Below are 17,326 nucleotides of genomic sequence, written 5' to 3'. Positions count from 1 at the left end.
ATATCAATTAAGGAGATTGTTTTGTATTATTCTGACCCAATGTTTTCCACTACAACCACATGTGTTATGGAATCAATTTTCAATGCATATCTATGATGATCTTGCACATAAGTTTCGTACATTGTTTGCCATTTCTAACCCAACTGAGGCTCAAATTGAAGATTATGGTTTCTATCTTTTGAATCAAATGCTTCAAGAATCAGGAAAGAGTTTAATTGACTTCCCGCCCATGTCACAACCTACAGCAAATTGGAGTGCAACAGTTGGTAACCGATTGATATTCGAACATCAACAACTACATAATGAGGCACAACAGACAAATGGGCAAATTACTATTGATCACCTCAATAATGGACAACGAACTGCTTATAACGCAATCACTTCTTCAGTCTTTGAAAGTAAAGGGACTATTTTCTTTTTGAATGGCGGTGCTGGAATGGGAAAAATATTTTTGTACAATACGATTGCATTAAAATGTCGCAACCTTGGCCATATTGTTGTTACTGTGGCTTCATCTGGAATTGCATCATTGCTATTAGTAGGAGGTCGCACTGCACATTCAACATTTTCCATTCCATTGGATGTCTTGGAAAATTCAGTTTGTGGGTTTAACAAGCAATCATTACAGGCTGAATTGTTTAGAGAAACAAAACTCATAATTTGGGATGAAGTTCCTATGCAACATAGACATTGTGTTGAGGCAGTTGATCGCACACTTCGAGATATTTGTGATTGTAAAAAGCCATTTGGGGGTATCACTGTTGTTCTTGGTGGAGACTTTCGACAAATTTTACCAGTTATAATCAAAGCAGTTCGTGAGCAAATTGTAAATGCATCATTAAGACATTCTGTTTTGTGGAATGATCTACATGTTTTATCTTTAGATTTGAATATGCACTCGAATCATGCAAACCTTGGAAATGCTATTTTTGCAAAATTCTTGATGGAGGTAATACTCATTCGAACTTTGATTATACCATTTGAGGATACTTTGATTACACCATTTTTTTTAATTTATTTTATTTATTAGGTTGGAACCAATATGCAAGAAATCCTTAAAATTCCATCAATAATACACAAATGCCAGGAAGGAATTACTCTCAGCAGTTTATCCATAATTAGATGTGGCAAATACATCAACCCCATCATTCTTAACGGAACGTACAATTCTTTCTGCACGAAATGATGATGTCAGTGCTATCAATATTGCTGCGTTGAATATTTTTCCAAGGAATACATATACGTATCTTGCTGCAGATAAGATGGCTAAAGATGATGAAATTGATCCTTCCATTACAAACAGATATCCTAATGAGTTTTTAAATTCATTAGATCCTCCTGGGCTACCAGCTTTTAAGGTAGAGTTGAAAGTGGGTTGTCCTATCATGTTATTAAGAAACATTGCACCAAAAGATGGATTGTGTGATGGCACAAGATTGATGGTATCAATGTGCGACACTCGCATAATTGAAGCTCGAATCTTAACTGGAGAGAAGTTTGGCAATTTGGCATTTATACCAAGGATATCACTAACTCCGTCTTCTGCAGAAATGCCTTTCCCAATGACAAGACGTCAATTTCCAGTTCGATTGGCATACGCTTTGACCATTAACAAATCTCAAGGACAATCTGTGAAATTTGTTAGGGTTGATTTGCGTACACCTGTTTTTAGTCATGGGCAACTATACGTGGCATTATCCAGATGCACATCTTTCGATCGAATAAGTATTCTCCTCCCTAATGATGAGCCAGATTCTACTACAAATATTGTTTACCTTGAAGTTTTGTTATGAAGACCTTTCGGAAATTAATGAGGCGTTCGTAAGAATTGTGGGAAAGAACAAATTTGAAGACATTATCAAACACATATTTTTGTAAAGTATATACATTTTTAAAGCAGACAATAGCTATGACCCACTTTTTGTAAAGCTTTCCACCTATGTGGACTTTGTTGCATTTCAAATATTTTTGTGAAGCATTTTATTCCCCTATATTTTTGCATTTCCAATATAGCTAAGTTTGATTTAAAAGTGCTGACTTGATCTTTTACAACTGAGTTATTACTTTGGACATGTAAGTTGATTTATTACTTTAGACATGTAAGTTGTCACTACTTTGGACATTTCAGTTGTCACTACTTTGTATACACTTTTTTTTTCCCCCTTTTTGTATAAAATTATGTTCTCTTTTGTTTTCATAGGATGATGGAGATTTGCACCAAACTGTTATATAGGCTCTCTTTACTCATCTTCTTATTTCATTGAGAAAATTACAAATCAATGAGTTTTTAAATATTTTGTGAAGTTATCACCTATTTATAATTTTTCTTATTTAATTTACTCTTCTTACTATACATTTTCTTTCAAGTATTGATACTAGCAATACTTGATGGCTATTAGATGACTTTAAAATCTTTTTAATTTGACTATTTTGTAAAGCAACAATTTGTATTCTATAGTTGATGTAATTGATGATTTTCACATTAATTTGACAAGCCAGATGAGTTGCAGGAATTATTTTTTTTACCATTTATTGTTGGGATGCTATGACATATAGTTGATTTCTTCTTTATGGTATGATGCATTTAGTTTTTCAATGCTTTTTGTATCTTGATTGGAAAATTATTTCAAAATATTTGATTTTCGTATCTTAATTTGTAAAGAATTTCTAAAGACTACTATTTGCGAGGTTATGGTATTTATGTTCTGTGTATTATATTATTTTAATCAGGTATTTGTGGTTCGGGGTACTATGACACTCACCAATGTATTAGGTGTTAGCCACAAACTAATGGTAAGAGTGCTGACTTGAACTTTTATCGGGTGCTACAGACTCTACAAATTTTAATATGATATGTACAAATTACAACTATATTTTAATCTCAATATTATTTATGTCGTACCTTTAGATACGGACATACACTGGTTAGTAAACAAGTTTTAAAAAAATGGGACTTCTGTTAGCAAGTCTTGTATCGATCAACCAAACCCATACTCCCAATGCTTGTGTGGCAGATTCCTATTCGACTTTATTTGAGATTAGCTAATTTTTTTCTTGGTATAATTAATTTCACTCTATTTCTCAGCTTTTATTTCCGAATCAAGATCGCCTCCTTGTATTTTCTCCTTACATTTCTTACTTGCAGGGTCATTAGGCTCACTTTTAGGCCCAATTTTGATAATCCGAACAGTTCATATTTTAAAATTTGTTCAGTATATCATACCTGTAAAAAATTAAATTGATCGGATATCAAAAAACATGTGTTCGGAAAACTATTTATTAAATTCTTTAAAAAAATAATTTTTAATTCAAGTTTTCCGAACACATACTTTCTGATATCCGATCAACTTAATTTTTTACAGGTATGATATACTGAACAAATCTTAAAATATGAACGGTTCGAATTATCAAAATTGAGCCTAAAAGTGAGCCCAATGACCCTGCAAGTAAAAAATGCAAGGAGGAAATGTAAGGAGCGGATCTTGATTCTTTATTTCCACCCTTTTCCAAAGAAACAAACAAGATCTACTGTCACCATCTATAACAAACTTGGCTGTTCTGGGATGAGAGGTGGGTTCACTTTCCCATCATGTTTGCGTAATATATGATATTGCTGATATGAATAGGTCTTTATCCAAAACTACCCATATACGTCCCCACTTGAAAACAACTAAAAAGGTAATAAATCAATTTCTAATATACACATCCTCAAATATATATATATATATATATAATATGCATTTTTAGTTTTAGTTGTTAGGTTTAAACAATTCTTGAGCATAATCGAAGACTACTCTAATAACCAAAGTCATCATAATAGTGTAGCAAAACAGCCAACTATGTCATCTAAGGAATCAAGTTCTTTTCACGCTCTGTTTGCTTCAACATAAAATCACTAAAATAACTTGCATGTCAGCCACAGAAGTGCATTCAGATTCGTATTTTACTATGCAAATGTAATGTCTAATACACAGTGTTTGGGGGGAATTTTTTAAACTTCACTGGTGAGGCTCCAGTACAATGACAATCACCATGCTTATTTGGTTCTCTGTTTAAGTTCAAGCTGGTAAAACAGCATAATTTAATCTAAGCAAAGCTCGAATAACCTGGTATCAACCACCATGTTGACCTCAGAATTGAAGGGTTGCAGCATATTAGAACGCTATGTGAGAACCGCAGTGTGTAGTCGATGCCTCTAGCTCAATTTATCTGGGGCCTTTGGCGTTTTCCAACATCGAAGTGAACATCCAAAAGGTCTGTTATGCCAGCAGTTATCTTTTGGCCTGCTTTGACAGGACCAACGCCTTGGGGTGTGCCTGCACAAACAAAATCAAATGCATAAACTGTTCTTTTTTATTTTCTTTTCTTTTTCTTTTCTTTTTTTGCCTTGGAATTTCTAAAAGGACCTGGCAAACTGCTTTTAAGAGCTCAATGTGCTGAGTTTTATATCTGAAAAAACGTTTGGAAATACTATGAAGCCAAAAAAAAAAAAAAAAACTCCATGGTACCTGTTAGAATAACATCTCCTTCAAGAAGTGTCATGATAGAGCTTATGTGGCTAATCAAATAAGGGATCTTAAATATCATATCCTTGGTTGAGCCTTTCTGTCGAATTTCTCCATCTACCTGAGAAGAAGAACAAGCATTCAGCAATCAGTTTGGAAGTACTAAAATAAATTTAAGAAACAAAAGGCACAAGAAACAAAAGGAACTACGAAAAATGATACCTTTAGCCACAATTCTAAGTCGTCTGGATCTGGCACAATTGATCTGGGTATCTGCATAAATAAATTTTGGCTATCAACTAATATAGTAAGTTGGAAGACCCATGAAACTAAATATATCCACTTTACTAATTCTTCATGCCTTGGCTGCAAGCCTGCAACTAAATACCTGAAGCCCCTATTCATTTAGTCCATGTAGACATGACACCACCCAGTCTGATTTTAATTTCTCAGTAATCAAACTTCAAAATGAAATTGGAAGTAAAACAATCTAAGAAAATAAACAAGACTACACAAGACTGTAGTTAGTTTCTTACAACAGAACTAATTGGTGTGAAGGTGTCCTGCCCTTTAGCTTTAGTCCAAGGAAGACCTGCAGACTGGCATATGAATGAAAAAAGAGACAACATTATCAGAAAAGAAAAGGAATGATTGAGACAAGCACAGATATAGTTCTTTTTGGAGAAATAAAGGAAAGGAACAAAAATTACCACTTCATAGGAAAACCAGGTTAAAAAAAAAAAGAAAAAAAACACACACACACACAAATGGATTAAGCATCCAACTCCAGCAGAACTATATCATTCATTGACCATGCATCCATGTTCTGCATCTATTAAGATTCCTAGCAACCTTTTGAAAGTTGCTATGCATTGCATTGACTCCACAAAGAGTGATCTTTTTCATGCTTATAAATAAATTTTAAAAAAAGTAAGCCCAATTTAGCCTCCATTGGATAGGGGTCTGGGAGGGTATAGATTGGGTTACCTAACCTTCAGCATTATTTGCACTAAATGGTTGTCCTCGAAGCCGCAACCTCAAGGTTGAGGAACCCACAACTCACAGCCTCATGCTTATAAATAAAAAGCATAAAAAATTCTGAATTTTGAGCAGCCTAAAAGGGAAAAAGAAAGAATTTGGGGGGAAGGGGGGCATTTCACCTTTGCAGAAGCTTGAATTTCCCTTGCAGTCATGTCCAGTGCAAGTGCATAACCTGTTAGACAGAAGGTCTATTCTGAGTTGATATTTATTACTTAAATAAGTTCTGTAAAATTCGACAAAGGAAATCATGTGGCCTACGCTATTGATATTGATAGGCAATGCTAATGTTTTATCCCTTTTCCCACAAAAATAATTATATAAATCTCATGACAAGTAAGAATTAGACCCATCAGCCATAACACTCCCCAGGAGGAGTAAAATGGGGCACTAAGCCATAGAACTTTTAGGACAAGATGCATGAGTACATGTTGCACACACTATAAGACAAACATGTGATTAGCTTAACAATTCTACTATCTACTACATGACATTTGAAACAAAAGTTTTGCAAAAAATACAAATCCCATACAAGAAATGTCAAGCATGCTGCAGAAAACAGCATTGCACTCTATATTATGAACATAAGGATTTGTGAATTCCCAATTTCTACCTCTGAAGAAGCAGAGGATATGTCCCCATTCGTTGGTGTAGTCAACCAAATTCCCCAATAAGAGCACCATGTAATCTGTTATAGTTGGGATCTATGTCGGAAGAGGTCACAGGCAAGTTCATAATTTCTGTAACTGTCCCCTAATTGTTCCAATAACATTCAAAACATGAATTTGTGATTGCTTGTGTATATGTTTTATTCATAATCACAGAATTATTTGCAGTCAAGGAAATACCAATCCTGATACAGTGGCTAACTCAGTTATAAGTGTATTCATATATAAAATTTGTAAGTATATTATGGAATCGAGTGTTAGAAAACATATCTCAGAATTCAGAGACATAATTAAGTATGCTTATTATGTAGAAGCATTGATTTTTAAGATTGAGTTGAGAAATTGAGTTAGTAGTACATATTCCTATGAAAGATCAAAACTACACCTCCAACATAGTCCATAGCAGTGGCCTCAGAAACATCGCGAGCTTTCTGACTGATCACAACAGCGAGCTCCACCTCATGATCCAGTGACTCCAATGGATGCGGAATCTCTATTGTCCCTCCATTTTCCAAGTAAGATGATGTGGGCTTCATAAACAACACTGGTTCCTGCCAAAGATACATACAAACATGTTTACAAGTAAGATGGACTCTGGATTTTAACATAGGGACTACAACGTATACACTAGCAAAAATTCTTAAATGGAAGTATGCTACTACATCAATTTCGACAGGTATAAACTAATAATAGAGAAAAGAATATATGAATAGGAAAATGCTCCGTAGCTCGAGAGAGTGAGGCTCGAATGGCCTGAATAGTACGGAAAATATTATCTTACCGGTAAGAGAATCAAAAAACATCCTAAAACGACGTCGTTTTGGGATTTCGAGCCACTCGAGCCACAGAAAATTCGAGCTACGAATCGGAACCGATATGAATAAACATGGATTTTTGCATCCCCGTTGAATTACAAAAAATAGCAACGGTAAGACAATGCATACACTACATTTTGTCATGTTGCTAAAAACATAGAATCAACATTAAAATCTTGAACAATATATTCCTCAATAAAAGTGACCAAGTAACTAGCTAACCACTCCTCCACTTTCTTCTATTATTTGCATAATAGGTTTCCAATAGATAATAGTTATCATAAATTAATTTCTTCTTTTAATTTTATTTTATTTTTTTTCAAAATTTAGATCCCATATTTAATAGATATATATATATAGAGGCTACCAGATAATTTATTTATTTATTATTATTTTTATAATAAATTTAGACTATATTATTTTGTAACTGCAGATATGAGAAACATTGAATTAAGCTAGACAATTAAAGTTCAACAATAGCTAGAAAACCAACTACCACCACTAGCTCAAACAACAACTACATATAACCTCATAATGAGAGAAAAATAAACACCACAAAGATATCAAATTGTTCTTAATATGAGAACCCAACCACTAGGCCAAACCCTGATTTTAAAATTCTAGACTATGACCACTTAAAATTTGTAAGAATTTTTTCAAAGCCGACCCTAATTGCTTCTTTTTTTATTTTTTATTGACTTTAATCAGAACGAAACGCACTTGTACGCCAACCAATTCAACATAGATTCAAGCTATTTTATCAGATTACAACATTGCATGCATAATGAATATTAATTACAATTCATTTCTTCTTTGTTCTCTTTCTTTCATCGAATCGTATCCACTATGGTTACTTATTACTGATATTACTTGTTACAAAGAAAAAGAGGGGACAAATCAGCATAATTTGTACAAAATTAATCGCTAATACCATTAATTATGCCAAATTAATATAGTATTAACCAAGGTGATCCCCCCATCATTGTAAACACGCACATATTCATAGAATTCATTAGAATTTAACAATAAGTAGGTAAATTGTTGTTGTCTCGATTAAAATTCAATTCTAGATCTGAAAGGAGATTTGATGAGAGAGAGTGGAGGGGGACCTTGGGAACGGCGTTGCCAAGTTCTTTGGCGTGAGCGGCGTAGTTGCGGCCGACGGCGACGATCTTAGTCCCGACGCTCACAAGTTTCTGATAAACAGACGATGCGGTCGCCATGGTCGTGATCTCACAAGCTACGATCTTCGTTGTTCGTACTTGTACTCTCAGCAGTGACGGACTTGTACATACCATATATGTAAACATAGTGTCCATATGTATATTCGCTGGAAAATTACAAAACAAAAATGGAAAGCAATTTTTTACTATTTTTATTATGAAATTATGATAGGGAAATTAGAGACAAGAGAGGAAGTTTAAAGATGGAGAGAATATGCAGAGAATTTACATATTTTATTATGTTGACATAAAGGCCAATATATAAACTACAAGACGGTGAATACAAACAAAACCAAACTTAATGCATATCTAACATATCTAACTTGGCAAGACTTTACGGTCAAGAGTTACAAAATTTATAACACCCTAGCCAAGCTTAGTCATAAGCTTTATAAAAAGTGTTCAAATAAATACAAAGAGACAAAAATAGTTGAAGGAAAGACTACAATTATTTGCTATTTGCTACAGTTTGCTACAATTATATACACTGATACAATTATAAAAAATATACACTGTCTACCCTCCTCGGTTTTCAAAGAGATAGACTATTGTAGATAAGTTTTGGCTGAGCTGTTTTGTCATGTAGTGTCGGCTGAAAGGATGTGGCTGATCACTTTCCGCCTAATAATGCAGGTTGCTCCACGTGTCCTGGATAAGGTTGGAGTCAATCAGGGGATAACTGCATTTGATAATGGGGTCCACTATGCTTCCATCCTGTTGATGAGATTGTGATATTCTTCATCAGTCTCTGATGGAGGAGAATCCGAATCTTGACTGTATTGGTTATTCCGGAAATGTTCTACTTCATCCGCAGTCATGGCTAGTTCCGACAGAAAATCCAAATTATTTCTCTTTTTGAGAATTATTAACATGTCAAGAGCCTCATTAATTTGTGTAGGAGACCTTTGATATGTTATAGGGAAATGGGTTACAAATAATATTCTACCATCTGTAACCATGAACGGCAATTTTGCTGAGCCATGAATGTTGGACGCTGCTTGTGAAATGGATATTAGACTGTCTATCAAATATTCTGTCAAAGAAAGTTTTTGGATATTTTCCAATCGCTCTCTCCGGTGATCTTCATCTAAATAATTATCTTCAAATTCAAAATCTTCAGTTTCTTTAAGATACCAAATCTGGTATGGTTGAAAAAAATGTTCTCGTTCTCGCCAACCAACAGTGCTGGAGATCCATAAAGTAAAATATTTGCTCCATCGAAAGCCTTTTACTATCCATGAGAGCATTGCTTTGATGATCATTGGATAATATATCCATTGGATTGGATCTAAAATTTAAAAAATAACTTGATTAGTTATTCCCCAATCTATATCCTCAAAAAATCACATGTCATGGTTTGCCATGATGGTTATTTTGGAAATTCCATCTTTCAAATTTAATTTATCATAAGATCGTTCTAAGATTTGTTTAATCTTATCATGATGATCTTAACCCAATTTTTGATTAACATAAAAATTTCTTTTGGAAGCAAAGTTCTTGCTTTTTCAAAAAGACAAATTCTTTTTATTTGTTCAAAAACTAGATCAGAAAACTCATCTGATATGAGGTCTGATAGTTGAAAAAAATTGTTGATTTTTTCAAAATTAAAATCTTTATTCAAATTCATTTGTTTAAGAATATTGAAACAAAGATTTTGCAAATCTTTTAATTTAACTATTTGCTCAGCTAATTTGTTAACCAGAACTCCTATGTGTTTTCGAAATTTTACTTTGTTGTCTACAATGTGAGTTTTCCAAACTCCATTGAGTTCTGTATAAATTTCTCTGGATATACCAGGGTTGAAAAAATCTTTTATCTTAGATTCATCTGGTTTAGATGTCTGAATATTAGTTGGAACTGTGTTAGTTCTCATTTGATTCCTTTGATAAATAGGCATAGCTGGTGCACTGAATATTAGTTGGAACTGGGTTAGTTCTCATTAAGCACAATACTTGTCCATCATTATTGCCAATTATAAAAATAGTTGGTCAAAGGAAAAATTCCTTGATTATATTGCAACAACTCTCCCGGGAGATGTGTTGCAATGGTTAAGACAGTGGGAAAAATTTGAAATTGGAAAAAGTCAAAAAACGGCTTTGTTAACAAATTTTCTCACACTTGATACAATCTTAGCTGAATTTGCAAAAATCATAAAAGAAAATTTATGTGGTTTTGCAGGAGATACTAATTTGCAAGCAAATGCAAATTATATTTTGACTAAACTAGAATTATGTAATATTTGTCTTTTTGAAGACTATGTTCAAACTTTTAAAAAATATTATTATCTTATTGATCCACCAGTAAATCAACCCTGGCTAGATCAATTTTTTCATAAACTCCCTAATCCATGGGATGAGTTTTGTATTAAAACATATCATGATTTTCTCAAAAAAATGGGGAAGGAAGAATATGATAATCTTGATTTTCATATTAATTATGTTCTAAGACTGATAGCAGATCGCTGTCTAGAAACAAAGGCGAAAAAATAAATAAAAAATCAAATTTCCAACTCATAATACGGTCAAAAATGTTGTGATAAAATTTTAAAAGAAAATTGAAAAATTGATTGTAATACATTTCCTAAAAGAAAAGGATTTTCCAAAAAACGTAGAAAATATAAATAGAAACCTTGGTAAAAGAACAAAATTTTTTCAAAAAAGAAAAAGTATATTCGAAAAAAGAAACCAACAAGCGTTTCAAAAAAGAAAACTTGTAAATGTTACATTTGTAATGAAGAAGGTCACTATGCACCCGAATGTCCAAAAAGGGAAAAAAGTGCAAAGAGAATGATCAAAGTCCTTGAAGAACAAGATTTTGAAATAATATATGGAGAAGAAATTTCTAACGAAGAAGAAATCTTATATGAAATTTCTAGTGATGAAGAAAGTTCAGATGAAGAACTAATCTTCATGATGACTAATAACAGTCAAGAAATATCTCAAGAAGCAAATAGTATATCTCAAGAAGAATTACAGGCAATTCGACTTGGAGATGTAATCGGAGAAGAAAAAACTTTTACCAACGAAGAATTAGCAAAATTTGAAAAAATACAAGAAGTTGCTGTTCCAGAAATTTACAAACTTTCAAAATTTAACTTCTTTTCAGCAAGAGTGTTTGAACAATACAGTGGTAACACTCAAGTAAAATGGTCAAAAGAAGGAAATATTGATATTCCTTTTTTTGATAAGAAAAAAGTTGTAAGATGGAAAAAGAAATATCCTGAAATTCAATATATTCATATTGGATTAATTCAAGTAACCATAATAACCTTATTTCGCCAAGGGATAGATACTCCTATTTTGGCAGTAATTTTTGACAAAAGATTTTTCGGCCCAATGAAAGCAATCATTGGAGAAATTCAGTCTAATTTGGCTAATGGAGTAGTTTGGTTTAATGTTAGACCAAATTTCTTTATTTCCATAACTGATCCTAATCTTGAAGATACAGTTAGAATAAGAATTAAAACACAAGGATTAGGAATGAAATCAAATTCTCATAATTTGGCTATTTGTTGGAAAACAATTCACGAATTAACCAAATTTCCTGAAACAAAAACAAAATCAAACGATAATAAAATCGTTGAAATCTTTGAACCAAGACCATTTGACACGGTAATACAACCTCGTCTAATGAATTGGAGCGATTTAGAAGTCCCTCGACAATGGTTAATCCAAGACCTAGTGGGACAAGGAGAATCTTCTAAAACAAAAAAACCTGCACAATTATAAATGCAGGCATCAGGAAAAAATTTATATATTGAAAATACAGTTCCAAAAATTAAAAGATCAACTTCTGTATGTGAAAAAGATTTTCTTAACAAATCATTTTCAAAGTTAAGCAATGGAGAATCAAGTAATAATTCTAATCAAAAATCTATTACTTCAAACAATGTTCAGATTCCTATTTTTCCAAGAACAAGAAAACTTGAACATATTAAGTCTGCATATATGTATCATTTTCAAACAAAAAATGATGATATTATTTTTTCTCCTAGCCAAGGAAAAAGAAGGTACACGTATGTATTGGGAACATTTAATTTTGCAAGTTACAAACCCTATAGCCTCAGTGTTCTCATAGATACAGGAGCTACAGTCAGCTCATATAAATGGAATGCCATACCAAAACAAAAATGGACACTAATAAAGCATCCAATTTTGGTTACTGGAATTGATGGCAACCATACTTCCATACAATTCGAGGCTAAAAATATTGCTATTTGGTTAAATGATAGCAAGTTCATTATACCAAAAATTTTATGTTTTCCGTATATGCATGGAGATTTCCTTCTTGGCAATAATTTTATATATAAATACATTCCAATGCAAATACAGGAAAAAACTATTTCATTAAGCATAAACAATGTCTTAATTCATATTCCCTTGTTAGAACAACATAAATATATTTGTGATAAAGAGTTTGCGCCCGTGCCGCGTGGTGATTTAACTCCCATCATCAAAACTATTGATGAATCACATTGGATTTATAAAATTTTAGAAGAAAATTTTAGTGAACATCCATTAAAACTATGGCAACGTAGTCCACGTTATTGTAATTTAAAATTGAATAGTCCACGTTATTGTAATTTAAAATTGAAAGACCCTAATGTTATCATTAGAGTAAGACCAATGATCTATACTAGACAAGATATAGATGAATTTGATATTCAACTCCAGAAACTTTTAGACAAAAAGTTAATTGAAGAAACTAAAAGCCCTCACCCTAGTCCAACTTTTATGGTAAGAAACCAAGCTGAAATTAAAAGAGGAAAAGCCCGAATGGTAGTCAACTATAAACGGCTAAATGAAAATTTAGAATTTGATGGATATTTTATTCCACGAAAAGATGTTTTGATTAACTTAACCAAAGGATCAAAAATCTTTAGCAAATTTGATTGTAAAAGTGGATTTTGGCAAATTCAATTAACTGAAGAGTCAAAAAAATTGACAGCTTTCAGTACACCTAGAGGACATTACCACTGGAATGTTATGCCTTTTTGGTTAAATATTGCACCATAGGCATTTCAACAGTGGATGGATACAATTTTTAAGGACCTTAAAGATTGTTGTATAGTTTATATTGATGATATACTTATCTTCTTTAAAACCAAGGAGGAGCATAAGAAACATTTAAAATTATTTTGTGAAAAATTCCAAAAATATGGAATTATTTGTCTCCAAAAAAGATTGAACTAGAAAAAGAATCAAATGAATTTTTGGGAATAATTTTAGATCAGAAAGGTTTAAAATTGCAAGAACATATTTTATCCAAAGTACGAGATTTTCCTGATACTCTCGAAAATATAACACAATTATAGAGTTTATTAGGCATTTTAAATTATGGACGAAATTTTATCAAAAATCTTTCAAAAATAGAAATTCCTTGGTTAACAAAATTAAGAAAAAAATGTTATTTTTTAATGGACAGCAGAAGATATTGTTTTAATTAAACAAATTAAAGAAAATGTTAAAACTTTACCGGATGTTTATCTTCCTAAAACAGGTGATAAATTAATTTTAGAAACACAGGACTCAGAAGCATGCTGGAGATGTGTTCCTAAGGCTATACCCAGTAATTTATGGCATGATAAAGAGATACCTTTATCAGAAAATGGGATTAGACCAAGAAAAAATTCAATACCTTACAAAAAGAAGAATTAATTTGCAGATATAATTCAGGAACATTTAAACCAAATGAACAGAAATATATTATTTTTGAAAAAGAATTACTTGCAATAAAATTGGCAATAAAAAGCTTTCATATTTATTTAGCTCCAGAAAATTTTATTGTACGCACTGACAATAAGGCAGTAAGAGATTTCTTGATCAATAAAAAACCTATTGAGTAAGGAAGAAGATTAGCCTGGTATAATAAAATTTCTGAATATACTTTTGAAGTAGAACATCTTAAAGGTACTAACAATTTTCTTGCAGATTTTCTTAGCAGAAATTGTTTCAGAAAATTAAATTGCTAAACAAGTAAATTTAATTTTTGTAAAAGACCTCTAGACCAAGAGGAAACAATGGATAAGGGTAAATAACCCGCTCAAGGAGATTGGGTGACAATTGCTAAAAAAGCAATCCCCAGAGAAGAAAAAGTTTATGTTGTTTTTGCAGGAAGACAACCTGGAATTTACACAGAATGGAATGATTGTAAAACACAAGTTTGTGGATACTCAGGAGCAAGCTTTAAAGCATATGATAGCATGACGTCTAAGTAAATTTAATTTTTTGAAACAATTTTTGCTAAGAAATTCTGTAAGAAAATTGTTAGTACCTTTAAAATGTTCTACTTCAAAAGTATATTCAGAAATTTTATTATACCAGCCTAATCTTCTTCCTTGCTCAATAGGTTTTTTATTGATCAAGAAATCTCTTACTGCCTTATTATCAGTGCGTACAATAAAATTTTTTGGAACTAAATAAATATGAAAGCTTTTTATTGCCAATTTTATTGCAAGTAATTCTTTTTTAAAAATAATATATTTCTTTTCATTTGGTTTAAATGTTCCAGAATTATATTCGCAAATTAATTCTTCTTTTTGTAATTTTATGGGTATTGAATTTTTTCTTGGTCTAATCCCATTTTCTGATAAAGGTATCTCTTTATCATGCCATAAATTACTGGGTATAGCCTTAAGAACACATCCCTAGCATGCTTCTAAGGTGTCTGTTTCTAAAATTAATTTATCACCTGTTTTAGGAAGATAAACATCTGGTAAAGTTTTAATATTTTCTTTAATTTGTTTAATTAAAACAATATCTTCTGCCGTCCATTCAAAAATAACATTTTTTCTTAATTTGGTTAACCAAGAAATTTCTATTTTTGAAAGATTTTTAATAAAATTTCGTCCATAATTTAAAATGCCTAATAAACTCTGTAATTGTGTTATATTTTCGAGAGTATCAGGAAGATCTTGTACTTTTGACAAAATATGTTCTTGTAATTTTAAACATTTCTGGTCTAAAATTATTCCTAAAAATTCAATTGATTCTTTTTCTAGTTCAATCTTTTTTGGAGACAAAATAATTCCATATTTTTAGAATTTTTCACAAAGTAATTTTAAATGTTTCTTATGCTCCTCCTTGGTTTTAGAGAAGATAAGTATATCATCAATATAAACTACACAACAATCTTTAAGATCTTTAAAAATTGTATCCATCCACCGTTGAAATACCTGTGGTGCTATATTTAATCCAAAGGGCATAACATTCCAGTGGTAATGTCCTCTAGGTGTATTAAAAGCTGTCAATTTTTTTGACTCTTCAGTCAATTGAATTTGCCAAAAATCCACTTTTACAATCAAATTTGCTAAAGATTTTTGATCATTTGGTTAAGTTAATCAAAATATCTTTTCGTGGAATAATATATCCATCAAATTCTAAATTTTCATTTAGCCGTTTATAATTGACTACCATTCGAGCTTTTCCTCTTTTAATTTAAACATGGTTTATTACCATAAAAGCTGGACTAGAGTGAGGGCTTTTAGTTTCTTCAATTAACTTTTTGTCTTAAAGTTTCTGGAGTTGAATATCAAATTCATCTATATCTTGCCTAGTATAGATCATTGGTCTTACTCTAATGATAACATTAGGGTCTTTCAATTTTAAACTACAATAACGTGGACTACTTTGCCATAGTTTTAATGAATGTTCACTAAAATTTTCTTCTAAAATTTTATAAATCCAATGTGATTCATCAATAGTTTCGATGATGGGAGTTAAATCACCACGCAGCATGGGCGCAAACTCTTTATCACAAATATATTTATGTTGTTCTAACAAGGAAATATGAATTAAGACGTTATTTATGCTTAATAAAATAGTGTTTTCCTGTATTTGCATTGGAAGGTATTTATATATAAAATTATTGCCAAGAAGGAAATCTCCATGCATATACGGAAAACATAGAATTTTTGGTATAATGAACTTGCTATCATTTAACCAAATAGCTATATTTTTAGCCTCGAATTGTATGGAAGTATGGTTGCCATCAATTCCAGTAACCAAAATTGGATGTTTCATTAATGTCCATTTTTCCTTTGGTATGACATTTCATTTACATAAGCTAACAGTAGCTCTTGTGTCTATGAGAACACGAAGGCTATAGGGTTTATAACCTGCAAAATTAAATGTTCCCAATACATATATATATCTTCTTTTTCCCTGGCTAGGAGAAAAAATAATGTCATCATTTTTTGTTTGAAAATGATACATATATGCCGACTTAATATGTTCAAGTTTTCTTGTTCCTAGAAAAATAGGAATCTGAACATTGTTTGAAGTAATAGATTCTTAATTAGAATTATTACTTGATTCTGCATTGCTTAACTTTGAAAATGATTTGTTAGGAAAATCTTTTTCAAATACAGAAGTTGATCTTTTAATTTTTGGAACTGTATTTTCAATATATAAATTTTTTCCTAATGCCTGCATTTGTAATTGTGCAGGTTTTTTTGTTTTAGAAGATTCTCCTTGTCTCACTAGGTCTTGGATTAATCATTGTCGAGGGACTTCTAAATCGCTCCAATTCATTAGACGAAGTTGTATTACCGTGTCAAATGGTCTTGGTTCAAAGATTTCAATGATTTTATTATCGTTTGATTTTGTTTTTGTTTCAGGAAATTTGGTTAATTTGTGAATTGTTTTCCAACAAATAGCAAATCATGAGAATTTGATTTCATTCATAATCCTTGTGTTTTAATTCTTTTTCTAACTGTATCTTCAAGATTAGGATCATTTATGGAAATAAAGAAATTTGGTCTAACATTAAACCAAACTACTCCATTAGCCAAATTAGACTGAATTTCTCCAATGATTACTTTCATTGGGCCGAAAAATCGTTTGTCAAAAATTACTGCCAAAATAGAAGTGTCTATCCCTTGGCGAAATAAGGTTATTATGGTTACTTGAATTAATCCAATATGAATATATTGAATTTCAGGATATTTCTTTTTCCATCTTACAACTTTTTTCTTATCAAAAAAAGGAATATCAATATTTCCTTCTTTTGACCATTTTACTTGAGTGTTACCACTGTATTGTTCAAACATTCTTGCTGAAAAGAAGTTAAATTTTGAA

General features: G+C 31.7%; 3 protein-coding genes across 3 annotated transcripts; 2 read left to right on the top strand and 1 right to left on the bottom strand.

Moving 5' to 3' along the window:
- The first annotated feature begins 187 nt into the window (after positions 1-187).
- On the top strand, positions 188-1,186 carry LOC145793986 (uncharacterized). The gene is made up of 2 exons (XM_082876904.1): positions 188-949; positions 1,031-1,186. The coding sequence occupies exons 1-2, from the start codon at positions 188-190 to the stop codon at positions 1,184-1,186; spliced, it is 918 nt and encodes a 305-aa protein (XP_082733030.1).
- A 76-nt stretch (positions 1,187-1,262) lies between these two features.
- LOC145793985 (uncharacterized) lies at positions 1,263-1,793 on the top strand. Its single transcript, XM_082876903.1, has one exon. The coding sequence runs from the start codon at positions 1,263-1,265 to the stop codon at positions 1,791-1,793; it is 531 nt and encodes a 176-aa protein (XP_082733029.1).
- Positions 1,794-3,905: 2,112 nt separating this feature from the next.
- Positions 3,906-8,579, bottom strand: LOC114298889 (Fumarylacetoacetate (FAA) hydrolase family). Its single transcript, XM_028243543.2, has 7 exons — positions 8,136-8,579; positions 6,597-6,762; positions 5,666-5,718; positions 5,042-5,104; positions 4,728-4,778; positions 4,509-4,626; positions 3,906-4,316 (listed from the first exon to the last, which is right to left on the bottom strand). The coding sequence occupies exons 1-7, from the start codon at positions 8,343-8,345 to the stop codon at positions 4,201-4,203; spliced, it is 777 nt and encodes a 258-aa protein (XP_028099344.2). The 5' UTR covers positions 8,346-8,579; the 3' UTR covers positions 3,906-4,200.
- Between the last annotated feature and the right edge of the window lie 8,747 nt (positions 8,580-17,326).

This window comes from Camellia sinensis, chromosome 6, assembly GCF_055761805.1.
Source record: "Camellia sinensis isolate YWXY chromosome 6, ASM5576180v1, whole genome shotgun sequence".
Classification (NCBI taxonomy): Eukaryota; Viridiplantae; Streptophyta; class Magnoliopsida; order Ericales; family Theaceae; genus Camellia; species Camellia sinensis.
This window is presented reverse-complemented; position numbering and strand designations above follow the sequence as displayed.

Excerpts from the sequence above, each read along its gene's own strand:
- LOC145793986 (XM_082876904.1), top strand. The coding sequence starts at position 188 with ATGCTTCAAGAATCAGGAAAGAGTTTAATTGACTTCCCGCCCATGTCA. Across the intron at positions 950-1,030 it reads TTGCAAAATTCTTGATGGAG|GTTGGAACCAATATGCAAGA; the intron begins GTAATACTCATT and ends TTTATTTATTAG.
- LOC145793985 (XM_082876903.1), top strand. The coding sequence starts at position 1,263 with ATGGCTAAAGATGATGAAATTGATCCTTCCATTACAAACAGATATCCT.
- LOC114298889 (XM_028243543.2), bottom strand. The coding sequence starts at position 8,345 with ATGGACACTATGTTTACATATATGGTATGTACAAGTCCGTCACTGCTG. Across the intron at positions 5,719-6,596 it reads TGCTATGGACTATGTTGGAG|GTTATGCACTTGCACTGGAC; the intron begins GTGTAGTTTTGA and ends TCTGTCTAACAG. Across the intron at positions 4,627-4,727 it reads ACTTAGAATTGTGGCTAAAG|GTAGATGGAGAAATTCGACA; the intron begins GTATCATTTTTC and ends TCTTCTTCTCAG.